General features: G+C 44.9%; 2 protein-coding genes and 1 long non-coding RNA gene across 7 annotated transcripts; 1 reads left to right on the plus strand and 2 right to left on the minus strand.

Moving 5' to 3' along the window:
- Positions 1-106: 106 nt before the first annotated feature.
- Positions 107-7,037, plus strand: LOC120672424 (mitogen-activated protein kinase 8). 3 transcript variants are annotated; one of them, XM_039952812.1, is made up of 10 exons: positions 107-326; positions 2,027-2,435; positions 2,890-3,017; positions 3,100-3,159; positions 4,664-4,813; positions 4,893-5,048; positions 5,174-5,385; positions 5,498-5,602; positions 5,870-5,940; positions 6,029-7,037. In XM_039952812.1, exons 1-10 carry the CDS (start codon positions 276-278, stop codon positions 6,460-6,462), a joined length of 1,776 nt encoding a protein of 591 aa, XP_039808746.1. In that variant the 5' UTR covers positions 107-275; the 3' UTR covers positions 6,463-7,037. The 3 variants fall into 3 exon arrangements, with proteins under 3 accessions (XP_039808746.1, XP_039808748.1, XP_039808747.1); XM_039952814.1 differs by lacking the exon at positions 107-326 and adding an exon at positions 480-669; XM_039952813.1 differs by lacking the exon at positions 107-326 and adding an exon at positions 1,203-1,362.
- A 1,258-nt stretch (positions 7,038-8,295) lies between these two features.
- LOC120672906 (CTD small phosphatase-like protein 2) lies at positions 8,296-13,792 on the minus strand. 3 transcript variants are annotated; one of them, XM_039953521.1, is made up of 8 exons: positions 13,606-13,734; positions 12,520-12,599; positions 11,876-12,040; positions 11,540-11,637; positions 10,749-10,854; positions 9,440-9,898; positions 9,014-9,351; positions 8,296-8,773 (listed from the first exon to the last, which is right to left on the minus strand). In XM_039953521.1, the coding sequence occupies exons 2-8, from the start codon at positions 12,542-12,544 to the stop codon at positions 8,606-8,608; spliced, it is 1,359 nt and encodes a 452-aa protein (XP_039809455.1). In that variant the 5' UTR covers positions 12,545-12,599; positions 13,606-13,734; the 3' UTR covers positions 8,296-8,605. The 3 variants fall into 3 exon arrangements, with proteins under 3 accessions (XP_039809455.1, XP_039809456.1, XP_039809454.1); XM_039953522.1 differs by lacking the exon at positions 12,520-12,599 and having other exon boundaries at positions 8,347-8,773; positions 13,606-13,792; XM_039953520.1 differs by lacking the exon at positions 13,606-13,734 and having other exon boundaries at positions 8,347-8,773; positions 12,520-13,572.
- A 7,530-nt stretch (positions 13,793-21,322) lies between these two features.
- On the minus strand, positions 21,323-22,645 carry LOC120675503. The gene is made up of 3 exons (XR_005675375.1): positions 22,438-22,645; positions 21,923-22,307; positions 21,323-21,569 (listed from the first exon to the last, which is right to left on the minus strand). It is a non-coding gene; the product is annotated as an uncharacterized LOC120675503 (long non-coding RNA).
- Positions 22,646-23,714: the final 1,069 nt, after the last annotated feature.

A 23,714-nucleotide genomic window follows, 5' to 3' on the forward strand; every position in this document is an offset into this window, starting at 1 on the left:
CAGAGCGGGGCGAGCGTTCCGGCTGCGGGGGGGGGGGGGGGGGGGGGGGGGGGGGGGGGCTGCGTCGCGTCGCGTCGCGCCGCGCGGGGTTCGATCCGGAACGGGAGGGGAGGGGAGGGGAGATCGAAATCTGCCTTCCATCTCTCTCGCTGCCTCTCCCTCGCGCTCTTCCTCCTGGGGGGCGGGAGGGCCGCGCATGCGGCGGCGCGGCGGGGCAAATGCGGGTAGTCTCGCGGGCGGCGGAGGAGCGCTGAGGACGCGGCGGCCGGGGAGCGATGCAGGCGACGGAGCACCACCACCACCACCAGCAGCAGCAGCGGTGGAAGGTGAGGGACAGCGGCTCTCGGTTCGCCTTCCCCGTCGGTGGGAGTTTGGTTTGTTCCTCGCGTGGGGGTGGTTGGGGCCCGGTGGACGCGAGGTCGTCCGGGTTGTTGGCGTCTACGGATCGCTTGGCCTGCCGGGTTGGACCTCGGCCTCGCGGGGCGATATCTCCTCCTGAAAAAAAAGAGCGTTCTTTTCCTGAAAATTTCGGTTTCCAGGAGGCGCACGGGAACCGCAAGGATCCGCTCGTGCCATTGTTCCTTCTCCGCGACCTATTTCCTCGTCTTTCTCGCGCGTGATCGCGTACAGCTGTTACTGGATTTGAGCTGTGGAGTCGCCACAGTCCAGGTTCGTGCGTCCGCAGACGGGAACTTTTGTTTCGTCTCTGTTGTTTTTTTCTGGATCGGAAGTTTTCCGAATTAGCAGAAGGTTCTCTGTTGGATTTGCAAGTGGATGCTTCCTCTTCTCCATAATATCTGAACTCTTCCGGTGTCGGGGCGGCGTCCCCTTTCCTGCCCTCGAAAGGAAATGGCATCCATTGCAACTTTTCCAACTGTGTCGAATACAAATTGCTCCTTAAAGGACTGGCCAGGCCTTTTTCCCCACCCTGCTAATCCGTGATGGCACGCCACAAAAAGCTTATTCAGTTACGACTTAGACGTATCACAATTCACATATGAGGAATTAGATTCCCTGAGTAGTTTGTGTTTATCCTAATCCATTCTGTGGCCTCGCTTGCCTTCTTTTCCTTGAAAGAAAAAGGATGTTAATTTGTTCCACCGGATTAGCTTATCAATATATTCTATGCCCACTTAGGAGGCATGTTGATTTTTATGCCCCAAGAACACTCCCTTAAAGAGTCGAACTTCTACCTGTATCATTTTGCCTTAACGCTTGATCAGCCCTGCTCTGCTCATTGCTAGAGACAAAGGAGGCTTGCATTGGAGGGAAGGTGTAGCTACCTTTTTTTATGTGCCTGATTACACAAACTACCAGAGTCCATTTGATATTTCAGCCATAATCTCTGTTAGTTGAACACAGGTACGAGTCTGCTCTTTTGGCAGTCATTTCAGTAGGAGCTAGGAAGAAAGCTTCAGTGTCAGGCTTCACAGGCTGACACCATTCTCTTGTGAACTGTTTCATTGAGTATTCTAGTCATATATCTGGTAATCTCGGGATTTCTGTTGCGGCATTCTCGTCGACGTTGTTTCTTACAATTACTGAGGGTAGCATGTATGATCACCCAAGGATCATCCAAGGAACAATCCAAACTTTTTTAATGCTTTTCTTTCTAACCACTGGGGTGAAAGCTGGGACATCTGACTTTGAGTTTTGTTCCTGAAGTGGATTCTGCATTTCTACTCAGTTGAATTGGGCCTTTTCTTTTAGTCATTACCCCCTGCCTTTCAATTAAGAAGGATAGAGTGAGTTAAAAGTACAAGAACAAAAGGAAAAAAGGACCACTCACCCCCGCCAAGCAGCCCAGACAAGAGTCCTAGGCACAAAACACAAACACGGCCGCAAAACAACTCAAGGGCTCAAAGGTCAAGCTGGACTTAAAGAATGTGCCTGTTTTGAACTGTTCGAAGCACTCTTTAGTCCTTTCGTCTACCTGCTCTTTTAGTCATTACATGTTCTTTATTTTCATATTACTCCTTTTTTTTTTGCTGAATAGTGTTAATTCAGTATGTTAAACTTTCCTCAGGGTTCACCAGAGATGGACTTCTTCAGTGAATATGGTGATGCTAACAGATACAAAATCCAAGAGGTCATTGGCAAAGGAAGTTATGGTGTTGTTTGCTCAGCTGTTGACCAGCATACAGGCGACAAGGTGGCAATCAAGAAAATACATAATATCTTTGAGCACTTATCAGATGCTGCCCGGATCCTCCGTGAGATCAAACTACTTCGGCTATTGCGACATCCTGATATAGTTGAGATCAAGCATATAATGCTGCCTCCATCAAGGAGGGACTTCAAAGATATCTATGTTGTGTTTGAGCTGATGGATACAGACCTGCACCAAGTCATCAAGGCAAATGATGACTTAACCAAAGAGCATCATCAGTTCTTTCTATATCAGATGCTCCGTGCACTCAAATACATTCATACTGGTATGTTTCTATATACACATTGTTGATTAAGTTGAGTACACTTCAGTACTTCTTATCTTTATGGTTATCATAGTATTCTTACACATCTAGGGACCATTTCTCTTTAAAAATAGCAGGACAGGTTCTATTTATGGTTTTAGTATTTGTTATGCTCTGTTAGGACCATGGAGGATCGGAGTAGTCTCTCCATGCATAAATATCACTTTAGTGCTGATCTGTTAACCAAGTTCATATTGTTGATTGTTTCTCTTCTTTCTCTTTGGTTTACACCATTATATGAATTAGCGGGCATTCATCTTGTATTTGATTCTCTGTATCTGCCAACTATACTTTTGAGATTTCAAGCTATACAATTATTTCCTGCCCTCCGTTATCAAGCAGTTGAGCACTCATGTCAGTTGCTAGATCCTCCAGGAGTACCAGAACTGATACATTCATGTTTATGTGATTGCAGCTAATGTTTATCATCGTGATTTGAAGCCAAAGAATATATTGGCTAATGCTAACTGTAAACTTAAAATATGTGATTTTGGATTGGCAAGAGTGGCATTCAATGATACTCCTACAACAGTATTCTGGACGGTATGTAGATTCTGGTAGACTAGATTCATGTAGCACTTTTTTTAAGAGATTATATTCATACTCTGTTTCACAAAAAAATCAGGATTATGTTGCTACAAGATGGTATAGGGCTCCAGAACTGTGCGGATCTTTCTTTTCTAAGGTAACCAATCTGCACATTCTGATATAGGGTTACTGAGCAGTGCCAACATTCTTATGCCGATGGCGAACAAGATGTGCTGTTTCGTACTGTCTTATGTTCTGCAGCTCATCCTTATATCCAGTGTTCAAAAGCTGGATGTGATTTTTCCTTGACCAGTCACTTCATCTGATTTCTATTTATTTCTTTACCAGCTGGCATACCAAGGGTCGTTCCTTCCAAATTGTTTGTTTAAGAGCTGCATTCTTCTGCATAAGTTAATTTTCTAGATCGCACTGCTACCTTTTTTGTAGGTATTACCTTCATTGGAAATCATAGATAAGCTGTAAAAATATTGGTCAGGTGTGGGATTTGGCATTTACAGTATCATGCACTTATTTTTAGGGATTAGTGCTGAGTACGAGCGGCAAGTGTTGGGTTTGAGCGGCAAATGTTAGTTGTAATTATGTAACATGGCAACACCACTGACTTTCCTATTAACATAGGCCTACACCAGGGGTCAGCATTGAGCCCTTATTTATTTGCTTTAGTGATGGATGAGGTCACAAGGGATATACAATGTGAGATCCCTTGGTATATGCTCTTTGCTGATGATGTGGTGCTAGTTGACGAGATTAGGGCAGGGGTTAATAGGAAGTTAGAGCTGTGGAGACGCACGTTAGAGTCGAAAGGGTTCAGACTTAGTAGGACCAAGACCGAGTACATGATGTGCGATTTCAGTGCGACTAGGCATGAGGGGGGAGACGTTAGTCTAGATGGGCAAGTGGTGGTCCAGAAAGATACTTTTCGGTATTTAGGTTCGGTGCTACAAAAGGATGGCGACATTGATGAAGATGTTAGGCATATAATTTCAGCTGGCTGGTTGAAATGGCGGCAAGCTTCTGGCATCCTTTGTGACAAGAGGGTGCCACAAAAGCTAAAAGGCAAATTCTATAGGACAGCAATTCGTCCGGCGATGTTATATGGTGTTGAATGTTGGCCTACAAAAAGGCGACATGTCCAGCAACTGAGTGTAGCAGAGATGCGGATGTTGCGGTGGTTTTGCGGGCACACAAGGAGGGATAGAGTCCGGAACGAAGTTATTCGTGATAGGGTCGTGGTGGCACCAATTGAGGAGAAACTTACCCAGCATCGGCTGAGATGATTTGGACATGTCCAACGAAGGCCTCCTGAGGCGCCGGTGCGTAATGGGGTTCTTGAGCGGGTCGATAATGTAAAGAGGGGTAGAGGTAGACCTAAACTGACGTGGGATGAGTCGGTTAAGAGAAACCTTAAGGATTGGAATATCTCTAAAGAGATAGCTTTGGATAGGAGCGCTTGGAGACTAGCTATCAATGTGCCTGAACCTTGAACTTATTTCTTTCGGGTTTCATCTCTAGCCTACCCCAACTTGCCTGGGGAAAAAGGCTATGTTGTTGTTGTTGTTGTTAATTGATTTCTGTTTTTTCTCTTTAAATTTATATTTTGTTGTTGAATTCAAGGATGCTTATTTTGTTAATCTCTGCAGTATTCACCAGCTATTGACATATGGAGTATTGGTTGCATTTTTGCGGAGCTCTTAACAGGGAAGCCATTGTTTCCTGGAAAAAATGTGGTCCACCAATTGGATCTGATGACTGATCTCTTGGGTACTCCATCGCTTGATACAGTTTCCAGGGTATGTCTTTCATTTCATTCCTAATGTTCCAAAGTAAATTGTCCACAACTGTCAAGCAATGATCCTTTGGCTACTGCAGATTCGCAATGAGAAGGCAAGGAGGTACTTGACTAGCATGAGGAAAAAACAGCCAGTACCATTTTCTGAGAGGTTCCCTAAAGCAGATCCAGCTGCACTCAAACTTTTGCAGAGGCTTTTAGCATTTGATCCTAAGGATAGGCCAACTGCTGAAGAGGCAAGTGTTTGAACTGTAGAATCTAAAATCATATTTTGTGTTTCTATTTTATTACTGGACTAGACATCATTATGCCTTAAAAATACACTAATAATGTTTGCTTGGTTGCTGATGTACATAATCAGGCGTTGGCTGATCCATATTTTAAAGGCCTCGCAAAAGTAGAGAGAGAACCATCGTGCCAGCAAATAACAAAAATGGAGTTTGAGTTTGAACGAAGAAAGGTGACCAAAGAGGATGTCAAGGAACTTATTTTCCGGGAGATATTGGAGTATCATCCTCAGCTTCTCAAGGATTACATGAATGGAACTGAAAAAACAAACTTTCTATATCCTAGGTATTTATTTGCATGTGAACTATCCATTTTATTCATTTTTTCTGTTTATTCACACCAGCTACATGTGGATGTTCATACGTGAGGTTAACTTTTCCTAATCCTTATTATACAGTGCTGTTGACAATTTCCGAAGGCAATTTGCTAACTTGGAGGAAAATGGAGGAAAGAGTGGGGCACAAATCCCATCATCAGACAGGAAGCATGTTTCCCTCCCAAGGTGGCAAACTTTTCCACTGTTCTCTTTCCATTTCCGATGCTGCTAAGTTCTGCTTTTTGTAAAAAAAATACTTTGTGATAAATGGGTGCAATAGTTTCGTAGTTTCTCCTGCGATTGAAATGAATACCACATAGTTTGACGTTGTGATACTGTGGTATCAAAGGCCAGCAACTTCTCTACCTGTTGGATAATTTGTTCAATTGTTTCTAATACTGATTAGTGATTGCTGTCAGAATTGCATGTTGATCTTTAATCTGCTATTTGCAGGACTACTACAGTTCATTCTAATCCGATCCCTCCAAATGGAAATTCCCAAGTTCCTCAAAGGATTCCAACAGGTGATAATTTCTCCCAAATAAATATCTCCTTTTCATTCTTCAGACGCCAGCAATCTAATATAATTTTACTTTTGAAAAAAAAATCCAGCTAGACCAGGAAGAGTTGTTGGCCCCGTAATACCATATGAGAACCTGACTGCTGTTGATCCATACAACCAACGAAGAGTGGCAAGGAATCCAGTACTTCCTCCAGCCACTTCTAATCTATCAGCGTACACTTACCACCGGAAGTCTGACAACTCAGACAGAGAGCTCCAACAGGAGCTTGAAAAAGATCGCATGCAGTACCAGCCAGCACAGCGGTTCATGGATGCCAAGGTAGTGCCTCAGATGTCTCCTGACTTGAGGTCTTCCTACTACATACCCAAAGGTGTCCCGAAAGCTGATGTTGTGGAAAGAGCTGCGTTGCAGTCCAGCATGATTCATGGAATTGCCCCTTTTAATGGCATTGCAGCTGTAGGAGGTGGAGGAGGTTATAATAAGGTCAATGCAGTTCAATATGGAGTTTCTAGGATGTATTAGTTGTAGGTGTGCATTGGCGATCTCCACAATCCTCAGCTGAGTTGAAGTAATAACATGGCAAAGAGCGAAAAGATGTCGGCTGCCTTACTGGCTCTATGACCCGAAGATAGAGACCATGGACCGAGGATCAAGGAGGACGTGCGATGTCTCATTGAAATTGATGTCAGGAAAACAACATTCATCATCCTGCCCATTTGATCCAGCTTGTTGAAAATGGAATGCCATTACCCCACGAAAAGGGAAAAAAGGAGAAAATAGCAGTGCCATCGTTTATTTGCTGCTGGTAAGAGTAGAAGAGGGGGTGCAGAGAATATTACAGGGAAATCTATGTACTTTGCAAGAAAGGAAACATGTGGGAATAAAAATAGTGAGCTTCTCTATATACAGTGACTTATTTATGTATTGTTGCTGGTCACAGCAGCTTCTTTAATTCAACGCTGAATTTTGTGTACGTTTAGCTCTGTAATATCATATTAGCAAAGCCAATTGCCAGGACTATAGGAGTTTAGATTGATAGCAACATTAATTTTCCCTCTTAAGTTATTATTATTATTATTAGAAATCAATTTAGTTTAGACATTAAGCATATTCCTCCCTTTCCCTTCATCCAGTTTATTGTCTTTTCGTGATGTTTCCAACTTTGTCTGGCTATGGATCAGTCGGGGGGGGGGGGGGGGGGGGGGGATATATTAAGTATGAAACAAAATAATGCTTACGTAGCTTTTCTTCAAGTATTAAAACTTTAGCTTACCCTTTTGTTCCAGTGAAGGTGCAATAGCAGATATTAGCTCAGGCTTTCAACGCATGGCAGTTGGCAGACACCTTTGATCTTGGTAGTCGAAAGTTCCACCCGCGATAGCATATTTTCTTGTTTAAGACTGCTGCAATAGTATGTTGGTATTTTTCTTAGTTAAAAGTAGTTCCTCCAACTTAACAAGGTTTTGGAGATTTGTTTCATGGTTGGAATTTGAAATTTCTAGTTAAAATTCATGATATTCCCTTCAACTAAATATGAGATCCAGTTTTTTGAGTTGAGGTTCTATTGAAAATTTGGAGACTTAATGGAGTCACAGGAGAGAATCTCTTGAGGTGGAGGCGCGCTTGAGTTATGACTAAAAGCTTTCTTTTCTATTGGTTATTGTGATCCAAATGAAAACGTGGATTCCAAAGCAAGGTTTATGAACAGAAAAGCAGCTATGAGTAATCCAAAATTACTCATCAGGTATCCACTTGTCAATGCATTAAAATGGGACACCATATTATGCTCGTAGTCGTAGGTAGCACATATCTTAAACATTGAACTGCTCGGCTGTTGGAAAAAACCCGGCTGATTTTTGCTAATTCAATAGTACTCCGTGAGAGGAAATAAGTTGGAATAAACCAAAAACAGATAAACCAGAATAATCGCTGACTTTGCTTATGCACTAAATATAACCCGTCATTGCTTCCACAGTGACACGAAATGCAGAACACTTTTATCACGCCACTGCATACCATCCGTAGAAGGAAAAACAACAATGATGTGATAACACAACCTTTTCGTAGCCCGTTTTTCCTCCTAGGAGAACTGACGAGCAATTTCTCAATACTGGTCCCCTCGACCTCATTACTCAAATTTCTTCACATGATGGAATAGCACAATGCATCCACAGACAATCAAGGAGCCAGACGACTACAAGCATCATAATATCATAATATCAAACATTAAGCCACTCAGGGGTAACTTTGCAAGGAGATTAACTTTGAGTCTTTCAATTCCATGCATTCTATGTACACAGACAAAAAATAATGAAATAATGCACCGCACCATAGACAATCAACGAGCTAGACAGCTACAGGCAATCATAATATCAAACATTAAGCCACACATGGCAGGAACACACAGAAGGAACTTTGCAAGGAGATACACTCAGTCTTTCATTTCAGTAGCATTCTATGTACAAAGACAAAACAAAACAAAACAAAACAAAATTGAGAATATGTACAATTCTAAGAAATTACCCCACACTAAGACTCTTCATCCTATGAAACCAACTTGCTGTAAAGAGAAAATCAAGTCCCACTAGTCCTGTTAACATGTCATGTAGGTTCTTGTTCCACTATGTGAGCAAACAAGACTAACCCTAAAACTTATTCAAAATCTTCAGCAACTATCTATAGTGTTGCCAAACTTCTTGGCAATGATAGGCCGGACGTCATCCGCGGCAGCAAGGATCTCCAGGAAAGGGATCAACTCAGGTAAAGCCTCATCTGCGGGGTTGTTGTACCAACTCTCTATTGGTATACCATTGTTCACCTGGAGCTGGAAAACCTGTTAAACACGGACAATTTAGATCATTTGTGAGCTTGCATATTACCTTGATAAACCAATAAATAGAAAATGTTGCACAAAATAAGACACTAGGCATGAAACATAGGTATAAACAACTTCAACTCAATCGAGCACAAAAAGTGATGATGAATCTATCATGATTTGAAACACAGCTATGACAACTTCAATTTGATCAAGAACATAAAAGTCACGAACTCACGATGATCATAACAGTTTTACCTGTGGAGTGTTGTCAATTATGGCAACCTTCGCAAGGTCAACTCCAACAACAGTCAGATCTTTTGTGTAGCCACTGTCTGTGAATAGACATGATTCTCGGAAAAATCGCTTGGAGAAAAGTTTGTTCTCCGGATCCAGCATGTCAAGCAACTGGTTTGCGTAAACACTTTGGCTGGCTGTGAATATCACTACCTCAAACATCTTAGCCATCTTTTGGAGGAACATATGGACATGTGGTCTCTTTTTCACATACACCACATGCTCTTTCATATCATAGAACACAGGAAAAGTGAAATCAGCATCATCACATTGCTCCATAGTTGAATGAACAAGGGTTTCTGCATTAAAAGGAAAAACAATATATTATTGTCAATGGCATGAAATGATCTCATCCTAGATTAACTTCTGCCATGCTTAGCAACATACCATCCAAATCAAGTACAAGAGTGACCTTCCTGGTCCCTTGCTCTTTTATTGCAGGAACATCATTTGAAGTCAACTCAGCAAAATCAACAAGATCTGGTAAATCCTCCTCGGATAGGTGTGGGTTAAGCCACTCTAACACCTCAGAATTACTAAAGCACAAATCCACCTCAGATGAGCATGGCTTATTATCAATACTGGCTTCTGAGGGGCTCTCAATAAGTGGAAATGCACCACATCTGCTGCTTACGTTCATCAATGCATCAACCAATACAAATTCGTCACAAAATCCAGTATAACTAGGAAGAAGATTGGTTGGATTATCCAACAAGAAACGGAAATCATCATCTGGACTGCAAATATCCAGCAGGTTGCAACACTGATTTGGACCCCAGCTTGCCTCATGATCACTAACAGCACAGAAATTCTGGGCTGAATAATCTACACCTTCATCTGCAAACTCTGTAGTAGAAAATGATAAATGAATACACATGTGCATTACATTATGGAAAATATTAACTGATCTAATAATTTGTGCTTTTGTAATGTAAACATTGACAAACAACTTGTGATTTAGGGGAAATGAGCCATGCCCTAGGCTAGTGACCCCCTGGGCTGGACTCTGCCATTGTTTTCTTACTTAAAATGATCCCTGGGTTGATTAATCTAAAGTCCTGATTAGGCGGGCGTTTTCCAGAAGTATGGTATGTTTGGTTGCTTCACTAACTAAACTTACAAATTTAGAGTACAATCTCCAAAAACATGCACCACTATAAATTTAACAATAAAGAAGCCGCTTGATGCTGGTGACAGGCCTTCAAGCAACTCATACAAGTAACATGCCACTAAAGAATTTGACCGTGAAGGAAAAAATGATTTGATTCATGGGTCTCATGCATATGAACATAACTAGATGATATGGAAATTAAATCTCCGAGCAAACGATACAACAAAGCTCAATTTGCAGTTATCACATAATGGCAAGCCATTTGACATAAAATATGATCCATTACAAAAATAAAGAAAGTCTTTGTACTAAGCAAGTTGGATAGCCTAAATAATGTGGTTCATTATTTATCCAATTTTTAAAAACACTGACAGCATTAAATTTCAGATAATTTCTAGATGGAAGAATCTATAACCTCACATCACATATGCTGTATTGATTACAACATAACTAACATAAATCATGGAAGTGCGCATATCAAATTGAAAGCTACTAAACTTCTTTTTATAGATGTGTGTTCTAAGCTACATTCCGATATTTAATGCCAGCATACATATCATTGTAGGGGAAAGGACTGCTCCTTACCTTTGTTTACATAATTTATTACATGTAGCAGAGACTCATTGTCATCATAATTAGCAGAGGAATCAGTCTCCGTATTTGGTGAAACTACCACCCCAGATGTTAAATCCTGAAATCAAAAGGACAATCTTAGGTTGCACGACAAGCTGAGATGAAGTTTTGAGATCCCAAAAGGAAATCAAACAGCAGAGTCTACAAAAAATAATAAAGCAATGCACCTAATCTTCAACACTTTTCTCCAACAATGCCAAACAACAACAACAATTATCAATAACTTGTAACAAGTTGAAGCAAAAAGGCCATGTGATAACAAGCAGCAGGCAATTGCATTAGTTATGTTATATCTCAATCAGTTACAATTGTTTCATACATTATTGCACCATTACCATTCTTTTTCACAGGTCCAATCAACATGGAAATCAAGGTTGAAAACTTATGAGTTGAGAACTTATTAGCAATGACTAGGATGAATATAATATTATTGCAGTCATTTCTGAATATAAGATGGTGATAGATTATGATTTGTTACATATATTTTTGGTGGTATAAAAGCATAATACTAGTTTGTAAGGAAACATCCAAGCACCAGAGAGCAACCAAAGCACATCAATTTGGCAACATTGCAAGTTAATTAAGAACTCGATCCTCTTAGGCTGTTGAAACTAAGGAGCCCACCAACATAAATAAAATTGTTTTTTTTATTTATAAAAATGGAAATTATGAAGTCAAATGCAGGACAAGTGCATGGTTAGTTATCACAGTGTTTAAAATGAGATTGAGTTATGCTGGAGCACCTTGAGCACACCAATGGATTTCCCTCCATGCAGATCATGCAAGCCAGAAGCTTCCATTATCCTATCCTGGTCACCAAGCTGAATAGTTGGATCCGACTCTGCAGAAGGAGATACTGTCAATCCATAAACACATAAACACATGCTCCATGATATTGCTAATAACAATGCATGGTGTAAGCATATTGTTCCAACTTACATGTGACTATATGAGCAGAAGGAACATAAAAAATATTTAAAAAATATTTTTTAGCAATCGATCAAACTCAAATAGATATAGACAGCTAGCCTATGCACATGCAGTCATCTTACTCCTAGAATGTCCAATAGATAACTTACCATCTGGAGGAACTTTATCTGACGAGTTTAGCACAGCAGACTGCTCTAACCCACTGACATGAAAATGCGAAATTTTCATGGATTTAATGGACTTGGTGCTGAACTCGTTAGCAAAATCAGTATCTTCGAGCATCCTCTTCATTCTCAGTGCAGGCATCTTGACTACTGCAATTGTTCAGTGAAACGACACTCTTTATGAGTTTACTAGAAAGTTAAGGGAGAGGTCAGTTGATGCATACTTTTTTTTTTGGGAAGAAGTTGATGCCTTGAGTAAAGACTCAAGATGTACACTTGAGTAAAGACTCTTATACCAAATTTTTAGCTTTCAAACTAACAATCATGTGTCATACTAGTAGAAATTTATTACCCAATACCCATACAAACAAACTAATGGCAATGACATTTATGTTGCAAACAAGTACAGTATCACAACAGTCTAACCTTCGCCACCTTGCGGATCTCATCTTTACACAACGATGAGATCTTAAGTTCTAAACAACAAAATGCCACATCAAAGTTCTACAACAGCATACATCTACCCACACATTAATGCCCTAAAACTTGTCCAACACAACCAGTGCCAATTCTAACCAGGGCCAAGCATGTGAAAGAACATAAAAGTGAAATTTACAATAATAACCTACCCAGACAGCCACTGCCTTTAAACATCTAGCTTTTTCACACAGTTTCTACTCTTCTATCACATCTTTCTGCAAGCCTCCTGCTGCATACGCAAAAACTGTCAACTTTTACGAGCTAAAAGCGGTAACTGCAAAACGGCTCAATTAGTACACTAAATTTCTTTGAACACGCAGGAAATGCACAACCCTTGACACATTAGGCATAGGTTTATTAGTGTTTTTGTTGTGACAGATAGAAGGGTATCAAAGACTGCATGTAACTTTGCATTTATGTAAGCAACGGGACAGCTAGGTGTACTTACAAGATCATATGTGCTACATACTAGACAGACAATAGATACTAGCTAGATCTGTAGCAGAACACTATAAAACCAAAAGGCAGACAATACCCCGCAAATTCCATGAAATACTCGGTAACAAGGTGAGATGATGTGAGACCAACACGAGACTATAAAATTTGGTAATTTCATGCCAGGATAATCATTCCCAACAAATCACCCCCAACTTACTACCCAAAAGACAATTTCCGTAACTAGTATCATGAAATTTCAGGGAAGAACCCCCCTAAAGTTACTCACATAAATACCCAGATCGTCTCCGCAAGCTAAAAACCCACAAGTTTTTGAGTCAACTGAGAGAATTAGCTCGAAATTTCCCGCTCCTACGCCGAACAAAGCACGGTTCCGCCGAAAACGAAGGAACAAGAGAAACCAAAGCAACCCGAGTTCTCCGAGCGGAGAAAACAAAACCACCCCAAAATCAGACCCACGGATGAGAGCAAGCAAGGATCTCAAGCCTCTGAATCCAGTGAGCCCCCGAAGCACCAAAAACCGCATACCCCCTACTGAATCGCCATCCCCCGAACTTCAAATTCACGAAAACCCAAACCCCTGAATCAGGAGAAGCGAATCCCCAAGACGTCGCGCCATCGCCTATCAAAACCCTAAAGCACCAGACTACCCCGCGGCAAGCTGAACCCCAAACCGAAATTCGACGAATCGAACACAGCTACCGGTTGGTACAGCTCCCCCCATCTACCAGGACCAAATCAACGGATCAAATTCCACGCACGGGGGACTCGAAGCTTACCGAAATGATACTCGAGGTCGCACAGCTGGTAGCTCGCTCGCTCTCTCTCTCTCTCTCTCTCTCTCTCTCTCTCTCTCTCTCTCTCTGTGGAGAAGAGGAGAGAGGAGAGGGGGAGGTGCGCGGAGGCGGAGGCGAGAGGTAGTACCCAAATCGCGAGAGGGGAAGAGAATTATGAGGGGCCGGTCTCGAGTTTGGTAGCGAGCTATTGCCTCCTAAATTTCTTTCCCCCGACCCGCCTCCTAAACAATCACTGACCGGTGGACCTGACGCGAGTCGAGGACCCACACGCCATTCTCATAGCACGGCACAGTGCCGAGCGCCCTGAGTCGATGGCCTGCGTACGTGCCCCACTTCGCTACCCGTCCTGTGCACCTGGCGAGTTTTTGTTTAAGGTGACTGATTCGTGGGACCGACAGCGAGTGAGGCCAAGCAGCCTGTGACACAGGCTGCGTCCGGCCGCGTGCGCGAGGGATCACGGCGGTGAGGGGACTCGCGTGCCGGCGTGCGGCTAGGAGGAGGGCCTGTCAGGGCCGACATGTCATTGGGGGAGGCGGGAGAAGGGAAGGTTGCGTGTCGGGGTTGGTAGCGGGAGGTAAAGTCAATGCTGGGGCGTACGTGGACGGACCAGATCGGAGGCCGCGTCTGGCTTCGGGCCTCCGATCCGTTGATGCTCAGGTGACCCGGGTCTGAGTCGGTTGGGTCGTCTCGCTCCGCACGGCGCCTGGCCGGCGAGGAAAGACGTCAGGCGGTGTGCCGTGTGCCTCGTGCAGTCGGCTTCGCAAAGGCGGTGTTTTCTTGGGGAATTTGAAGTGACCGGTAAATTATTAGATCTTACTAAAAAATAGATTATTAGATGCATGGTTAGAAAATGTAGGATACATTCGAGTTAAATTATCACGGTGCATCTCTAAATTCTAGCTAAGTTCCACTTTTTATAATTTTATTTAGCTATCTATTTAACTAGGATTCTCTCTATATATTTCAATATACTTGAATATACTTGAACAGACTAGCCAATCTCACTTTTCACTTTCTCCGTTACTTTCTTTCTTCATGTCCTGCTTGGTCTGCTTGGCACCATACCGCAACACCCGTCCGGCATCCTTTCTTTCTTCCTGTCTTGCTTGGTCTGCTTGGCACCATGCCGCGACAGCCGGCCGGCGAGCTCCAGCCTAGGGGCACGTGTAACTGGATCCAAGTTCAAGTGGTTTCGTCCGGATTTTATCCGATTAAAATGTTGGATTGCTCGGTTTAAAATGCACATTAACTGATATTGTTTTTATGGTGATAATTAGCGCACTTGAGCCAGATTAATTCGGACGGTTTTACCACAATGCAGCGGAGCCTTGGTGGGGGGTGCCGACAGAAGGCACCACAACAGCCAGCCGGCAAGCTCCTCGGGAGGGTTGCCGGTTGTGTGGCGGCCGGGTGCTCGGCGGAGGGGTGGCTTTGTTTGGTTTCATGCTAGGAAATCAACACTTTGACCACTAAATATGGTGTCAAACAAAACCAGTTTACAAAAGCAACTTCAGAACCACCGCGCTAGTGACCCTGAAGAATCTAATGAGACATTTGACCGCGTGATTAGAAGACGATTACTGTAGCATCAATGTAGCCAATCATCGATTAATTACCGTTATTAGATTTGTCGCGAAAAGTTACACCCATCCTTAAAGAGGTTTTGCAAATATACTTCATTTAGTACTCCATGCATGCGAGATTTTTTTCTCGGCTTGCGTGCACTAGAAATCTTGGTAGCAACCAAACAAGACCATAGGATTAGATGGATATTGAGCCAAGGGCGTTAGGTATTTTTGATGAGCAAAGGAGCGGGGATGACTAGCGGTATAGCAAGGGCGTCGGTACTTTTGCAGTGTCTGCTGGATCCAGTTTTTAGAGATGTTTTCTGTTTCAGCAAATCAAACTAGGATAGCTAGCCTACCGAAGATGCTCTTAGATACATGGTTTGAAACGGTTTACAGTAAGCTGTTCGGCTGCAGAGTGGGATGGCTGGGCTGCAGCAAGCGCTGCAGGGCAGCCAGCAGCGTGAGATAGTGCAGTCACCAAAGACGTCAGCTATAGACCTATAGTCTACTTTTATGACAGTGCACGCACCAGCTAGACTAGATTTTTGAATTTTGACGCCATAAAACATTGGATCCACGAGAGGTCATTAGTAAGGCCCTAGATTCTAATTAGATTAGATTGCATATTATTTTTTTAATACGCTATTGCAGTATACACTCATATTGATTATTGACAGGTGCAAGCTCACCCAGAATGCGCGTGCACACCTCTTACTCCTGTAAGCACACCACCACCAGATTTATGCCCCGGTTATATCAACTTAGAGTTTGTGGATATGTCTTGTAAAATCTCTAGCTAACCCAAACATATAGCTTTTGAGTTGAGCTTTTTACAATTTTCTGATCTTCCTAAATGCGGTGAAAAATAGCCGTTTTAAAATATTTTCTGACAATATTTGGGATCTTTAAACACGAGCATGCAGGAAGATATTTACTGATCTGTCACATGTCAATAGATTTACTTTGATACCACTATAAACGTAAGAACTTCTGTCAATAAGCGGCCAAACGTGTGCAGACCTGTGTCCGTAACCCACGCAGCTGAACTGAACATAACATTTCAGAGCTTTTTTCATATCTTCAGATTACAAGTCCACACGCACACACTGTTACGCAGCATGCTCACTACAATTCATGACATAATTCTCTCCCTCAGAAGATGGAAAGCATGCTTCCCGACTTCACAGTTCAAATGAAAGCATGCTCACTACCCAAATGATGGAAAGCATGCTCACTACGCCAAGCACGGTGACTTGGCATCTTGCAGTTTTTTCAGATATCGTTCGGGTGAGTAGGGCACCGCTGACCATTCAACCTTCATCCGCAACGTACCGTACTTGCTTCCTATGTCACCTGTCGTATCACAAGACCTTAACTTTGGAATGAATGTAGCATTGTGGATGATCTTGCCAGTCTTTTCATCACCCAGTAACACCATAATCTCAAGCTTCTGACCCTCTTCCTTCGACACAGCCAATACAGGATTCCTCAAAGGAAGAGATTCCTCTTCAAGAAATGCATCACCCAATATGCCATAAAAAAGGACTACCTTGCCAAACATTTCATTGATAGCAACTATTTTTGCACGAAGATTCTTAACTGACCTACCAGTGATGCCAATTCCAACTACAGCCTCGACAGCATTATTGATTACTGCATATGTAACCTTAGTTACACAATCTCTTCCATGAACCAGATCAGTGAATATACCAGGTCTTGTTTTATAACCCTGCCAGGAGATAACACCTCTGCCAATTTCTTTCTCTTCTGAGTCTTCTGAATCTTTGGAACTAAGATCTAAATATATGTTTAGTTCATCAAGGATCTGGAAGACGCGGTGTGGGCTGGACAAACTAACAATTGCCTGAAGGCCAGCATAAAGGGGGAAATAGTTAATTCACAAGCAAACCAAAACAAATATTCAGATAATGTGCAATTGAACTTGGAAAATATCTTATAGCATTGGACATAGACCAATCTTTCTACTCCGCTACAGACGTTGAGCGCAAAGTGGTGTGGTGCTACAATGGCGAAAGTGGCTAAACCTAGCACAACAACATGTAGCGTGTTGTGCGAGATAGTGTCAATAAGACCATGTGAGCCTCAATGAAATAGGCACACTCTCGTGCCGTTCATTCAAAAAAAAAAGGCCGTGTGAGCCAGCAGGAACAGCAGAGAAGGTCCAGTACTGGAGCTCGTGGCTGGCTGGTTAGGGCACAGCACAGGTAACAAGACGCAGCAGACTCAAACATCGGCAAAGCAGTAGGTTGGCTTGCACAATTGCGCATCTCACGTATGAAGTATGAACTTTAAGGACTTTCCCTCTTTATTTTTGTCCAATATTTTTTATTTCATATTTTATTTCTAGGAACTCCAGTTTTCTAAGAGGAGCTTATAAGAAGAATAGAAGATGAAAATCATATATAACAAACGTGCAGCATCAGAAATTAATCCCCAACCCCAAAACCGATCAGAAGTGGTTTAACATAACCCACTAGTTGAAGAATAATTAGCCAAGTTTTGCCCCGGATCCGACCAAAAGCTGGCTATGCGCCTATGCCACTCCTTGTACCTTAAGACATCCACAGGCAAAGTTGATAAAGTTGGTAAAGTCTAGTTACCTTTTCATCAAGAATCCCACAATCGTTGCTCTCTCTGCTGTAAAAAGATAAAAATTCTTTCCGATAATTCACACCCAGTATATTACCAAACAGATATTTTCCAGCACCTTCAATGATTTTCACAGAAACCAGCTGAACAAGAATACCCGTCTGTGACCATTCTCCCTCCTCAAAATATGTGAAAAGAGATGTGCGTGGAACACCTTTTTTGAACCCTCTCACACTTCATTGCATAATTGTAGAATCTGTTCATGTACATAGAGACACACACGCACCCCTACCTACATTACCAGACCTACAACTACACAACACTAAAACAAACACGTCCTTCTTGAGATCGATGATGTCCTCTGAACTCCGCAGGCAATGGGGACGTTGCACTCCCTCTTGCGGCACCACACGTGAGGAGGGTACTGATTGAAGTTCCCAGGAGATTACAGAGGAGCCGCCAGCTCCGTCGCCGACGAAACACGCCACCAGACGCTGGAGACAAGCCACCAGCGCCAGCCGCGCCGCCAACCGCCGGAACCCACCGACTGCACCTCTGCAACACCTGGACCGAGACGACGACCACCGCCGACTAACTCTCCTGAAGACTCCACAATCCCACCGACGGCACCGGAGAGGAAGACGCCGTCGACACGGAGAAGGATTGGGAGGCTTATTCCGTAGACGCGTTAGCGCCTCCGCATCGCTGGCACGAGGACACGCTGTCGGTGAAGCACGACGGCCACCTCCAGCAACTCCATCCGACGTCCCCGGCTCGAACCGGACAAGGTGGCAGGCCACGGCAAACACCACGGTCAGCTCGGGGCCAGCGAGAGCACCGCGGCAACACCGACACCGGCGTCGCCGCGACTTCCAGCCGGCCACCGTGACCACACCATCACCGAAGAGAATGGAAACGCGGAGGAGAAAGCAAAACCTACCTATTCATAAGCTAAATAGCTAGGCTATTGAAGCGTCCCCTCATAAGAGAAAACTTAAATGTGATACAAACATCAGTCCCAGGAAGCTGATGACACATTTATTATATCAGATGGTTCATTACCGTACAACTCTACGCGAGTAGTGAGCAGAGAAGCGCCACTATCGCGAGGATTACAACCCACACCAACAAAACGATATTAACTATAAAAAGAGGGTCGTCAGAGTCTTGCGCCATGCGGAGTCTCCTGCGGGTGACCCAAATCCACATGCAAGGCTGGGTGCAGGACGGTACCCCTACTCAACGTCGTCAGGTACGAAGTCTGGATCTTCTTCTGTAAAAATAAAGAATGGGGTGAGTACAAACGTACTCAGCAAGTCCAACCACACCCACGGAGGGGGATATAAACAGAATATAATGCACAGGGTAAATCAAGGATAAGACTAGGGTTTGATTTGCGGAAAGCAATATTTTATGCAGGGGTTCATTTAAAAGAAAGCATTTTCCAAAACCAGTTTTCTTGTACTGAGTAACACGAGGGGTTGGTCCTCACAGGATCCAAGTTTTAAGCTGCTACCGGACTCCTCATCCGCCGTAGCACATGGCACATCTGCCGGACACATTTCCAAAACAACTCACGCCAACCCATCCCACAATAAACACTAGTTATGTGACCACACCGTAACTCGCCCAGTACCGTGGGCACGGCTATTCGAATAGATTCTTAACTCTGCAGAGGTGTGCAACTTTACCCACAAGCGGGGTACCACAGCTCGATCACCGTAGTGTTGGTGCAGATCCCAACAAAGCCATTACCCACCTTAGCTAGACCTGACTAGCCATCACGGGATGCACCAAGGGGTTATTGACCTATCACACAGAGGTTTTAACCGGGGCATAAGTCACACAGAGCTAATCCTTTCTCCTTGATTACCCATTGCTCTCAGCTCTCCTGATGGCTATCAGACTAACTAGTGGGGTTTATGCTAAGCCGTTGCCCATACAACGGTCGAGTGGTTTGCACGATAGTGGAGTTAGGTGAGATGACACACCAACTCAGTCCTTAGTGGTGACAAGATGGATATCTCCCTTCCTTGTCCTGCCACACAGGCACGAGCACACCAATCGGCAAATCACACAGAAGTGCCATCCATCCCGTCTAGACTCATCTTTCGAAAATTCCACTTTTATCCCTTGCGACACACACACCTTTTCTTTATAAAACAAGTTGTATTGTGTATAAAACCCTAAGCGTTCTAGCAGCGATTAACGTCCAAACAATCACATCCAGACATTAATCTAGGTGGTCAAGGAATGGTTATAACAAATCAAGGGGTGGCTATCCAACCGTGTTTTCAGCAAGCAAAACATATGCAATTTTATAAAACAGGCCAATAGGTTGTGTTTATAAAAACTAGGACAAAAGCATACATCAAAGGATGGGATTGAACTTGCCGTCTTCAAAGTCTTCCGGGAAGTCCTGATCGAGGTGCTGTCCTTCGGGCTCGGGATCGCAGAACTGATCCTCGTTCGCTTGGTCGCAGTACTGCTCATCTACGGGCTCTCCTTCGTTCACACCGTGATCTCGGTCTGGGCTGGGGTGTAGCGGGAAGGGGGTTTCGCGGTGGCCGGTGGGCGGCGAGCAGAGTTGCGTGCGGCGGCGGCGCTGGGGCAGTGGGAGTGCGCTGGTGGTGGCGGCCGGAGTTGTGGGGGCTAGAGCGACGCCGAGGTCCCCTTTTATAGGCAGGGAGAGGCGGTGGCGAGGCGGGGAAGGGGAGGAGTAGGTGGTGGCGGCCGGCGAGCGGCCCGGCGAGCCTTAATGGCGTTCGGCCGCGTCCGCTCATCGCGGAGCAGCGCACGGGCGGCGCAGGGGTGATGGGACGCGAGCGGCAGCGGTGGCGAGCAGGCCAGCGGTACTGCGGTTGACGGCGGGCGGCGCGGCGAGCAGTGTCGCACAGGGGCGACGCACGTGGACGGGGCCGGGAGCAGTGGCGAGCGGGACCGGGCGGCCGGCGAGCGGCGCGGCCACGCATGCGCGTGCGCGTCGAGGCGGCGAGCGGCACGGCGGCTCAGCGAGGCGGGCTGTTGTGCGCGTCGCGGCGCACGCGGCGTGCACACGCGTGCGGGGATGGGGCGGGATTACGTGCGCGGGAGCAGGGAGCAAGGCGGTGGCGGGCTGCGCGGCGCTCGAGGGCAGGCGGGCGCGTGTGTGCGGGAGCAGAGAGCGTCCGGGGTGGCGCGCTGAGCGGGCCGCGGGGAGCGGCCGGGCGTGCGCGGCCGAGGGGAGAAGGAGAGAGAGAAGGAAGGAGAGGGGAGAAAGGAAAAAGAAAAATGGAGAAAAGAAAATGGAAAAGAAAATGAAAAAGGAAAAAGGAAAAGGAGAGAGAGGGAGAGATTCGTGCCGCGATCGCGGCGCCTGGTCGGCCACGCGCGGTGTCGGGCACGCGTGTGCGGTCGGGCGCGACGCGCGGGTCGAGGGCGAACAGGGTGGTGGATTCAGATGTCGGGGTCGGGTCTTTTCGAAGATCGGGAGGCCAGGCGGGAAAAGTTCTCGGAATTTAGGGTTTAGGAGGATCTCGAGCTCAACGAGGAAATATTTTTATCGCATGTTTTAATTTGGTTGATTTTTCGGAATGTCACAGCTATACACACCGGACGCCGATTCCGTAGCCTCCATCCGCCCCACGCCCACAGAGGACGCTGCAGACAGACGAGCGACGGCGGAATTGGCGCCGGAAATGGAGATTGCCTTCGATATCGCCCTCGGCTACTGTAGCGTGGGGAACGGACCAAAGAGACCAGAACCTCCCCGTATGGCGCGTGGAACACCTGGTATAAGGGAAAGTAACAGAAGCATGAGCGTGTATCCTTGACTATCTTAAGTTAGATGGTAAGTAGTGATTAGATTACATCATTACAAACATTGTGATCTAAAATGCGAGACTGCTAATGAGCATGGCAGGAAGATATATCACATAAAAAGTATTAGTCGTTTCTGTCCTCCTCTTAAATTTCCGCTCCTGTTTCACTGATTTGATAAAGAGAGGTTGTATTGGACTGGTTTTAGGTGGAATCAATTAACTAGCTAGTTAGGTTTGGAAAGAACTACAGATATAGCCACTATCAATAGGATGCCTAATCCACAAATGTAAGGCAATGTAGCATGATACAGTGAGACTTACTGCATTTATATTACGTTACTGCCCAGTCGACCTCATCTTCCAAGCCAGGTTCACGTGTCAAAGTCTCAAAGATGCCGCACGGATACAATAAACAGCATACTCGCCTTCAATCTCCTCGTCATCAGAGTCAGCACTCAGCAGCAGCAGCATCGGTCACAAGCACCATACTTTCCAGGTCGTCCTTAGGCTTGCCAAGATTTCCATCCTCCACCTCTTCAACAGCATCAGTCATATCTTCCTCCGTATCAACCAACCGGTGGCAGCTGGTGACGGTCCTTTGCCGTTTCTGCTCCCTCGCTTCCACAATATCCATGTTATCGAGGTCACCCAGATGATCTTTCTTAGAGAGGAATTAGTTGCGAAGGAATATAATCTGGAGTTGGATCTAAAAGGCAGGGGAAATTTACTTGATTTACTTTACAATCACTGGATTTGTAGGAAGATCGAAGAGAAATCTCTTCGAATCCGAGCAAGTAAACGCTGGTGTTTAAGAAAACGAAACTTTGTGGCGTTACCTCCGGGGCGACGGGAGGTGTGGCAGCGGTCCAGAGTCCATACTTGGGGATTTCGTTCAGGAAGGGCTGCGACTTGAGGCCGGCGGCGAGAACGCTCGGTAGCAGCGAAGCTGTAGGCAACGAAGCCCAGGACGACCGGTGGCGCCTAGGGCTCGGCGCCGGGGAAGATTTTTTTTTGAAAGGAGAAACTCTGCTTTTCTTGAATCTTGAAAGCAATTAAGAACTCCGCGGCGGGGATAGCGGGAGGAGGGTGATGACAAGCGGGCCCGGCTGGCAGCGAGAGCGACGCGGGATGCTTGGGCCGAGCGCGAGCGGAGGGGGTCGCGGGGGAAACGGACTGGGCCGGAGGCTGCGCTAGCGGGCCGCGAGCGGGGAAGGAGAAGAGGTGGGCCGAGCGGGCCGGCTGGGAGGTGGACTGGGCCGGACGCGAGAAGAAAGGAAAGGGAGAACTGGGCCGGCCGGGTTTGAGGTTTTGGGCTGGGTTGGTTCTTCTCTTTTTCTTCTTCTATTTCCTTTCCTAATTCAAACACTACTCGGTTCTAATTGAATTCAAATTCAAATTTGAATTCAATCCTAGCACTCAAACAAAAAGAACAATGCACCAGCATGAATGCAACAACAAAGTTTTAAACTTAGACAAATTTTAATTACTTGTGAGAGAAAATTAAATTAAATGCAAGACTAAACATAATAAACCTTAGAAAATTAAACAAGGCCAATTAAATTCATTATTAAATGCTGAAATTTAAATTAGGGTGTTACATACCCTACCCCCTTATAGGAATCTCGTCCCCGAGATTCAGCTGGGCTGGCTAGCAAAGAGATCGGGATATGTCTTCCTCAGCTCATCTTCTCGGTCTCATGTAGCCTCAGCTTCACTGTGATGACTCCACTGAACTCTGCACATCTTGATGTGCTTGTTCCGTGTAACCCTCACCGGATGCTCAATATAGGTCAGATCTTCCTGCACATCTAACCCATCCAGTGGTGCCTGCTCCTCAGGTACTCGCAGACACTTCTTCAGCTGAGAAATATGGAAGACATCATGCACTCCAGAGAGACTAGTAGGCAACTCCAGGCGATAAACAACTTCGCCTTTCCTCTCTAGCACCTTGAATGGACCAATATACCGAGGTGCTAGCTTCCCCTTCACATTAAACCTGCGGATTCCTCTCATCGGGGACACCTTCAGATATACATAATCATCAACGCTGAAGGTCAGGTCCCTCCGTTTGCCATCTACATAGCTCTTTTGCCTACTCTGTGCAATCCTCAGA

The sequence above is a fragment of the Panicum virgatum genome, chromosome 5N (genome assembly GCF_016808335.1).
Source record: "Panicum virgatum strain AP13 chromosome 5N, P.virgatum_v5, whole genome shotgun sequence".
Classification (NCBI taxonomy): domain Eukaryota; kingdom Viridiplantae; phylum Streptophyta; class Magnoliopsida; order Poales; family Poaceae; genus Panicum; species Panicum virgatum.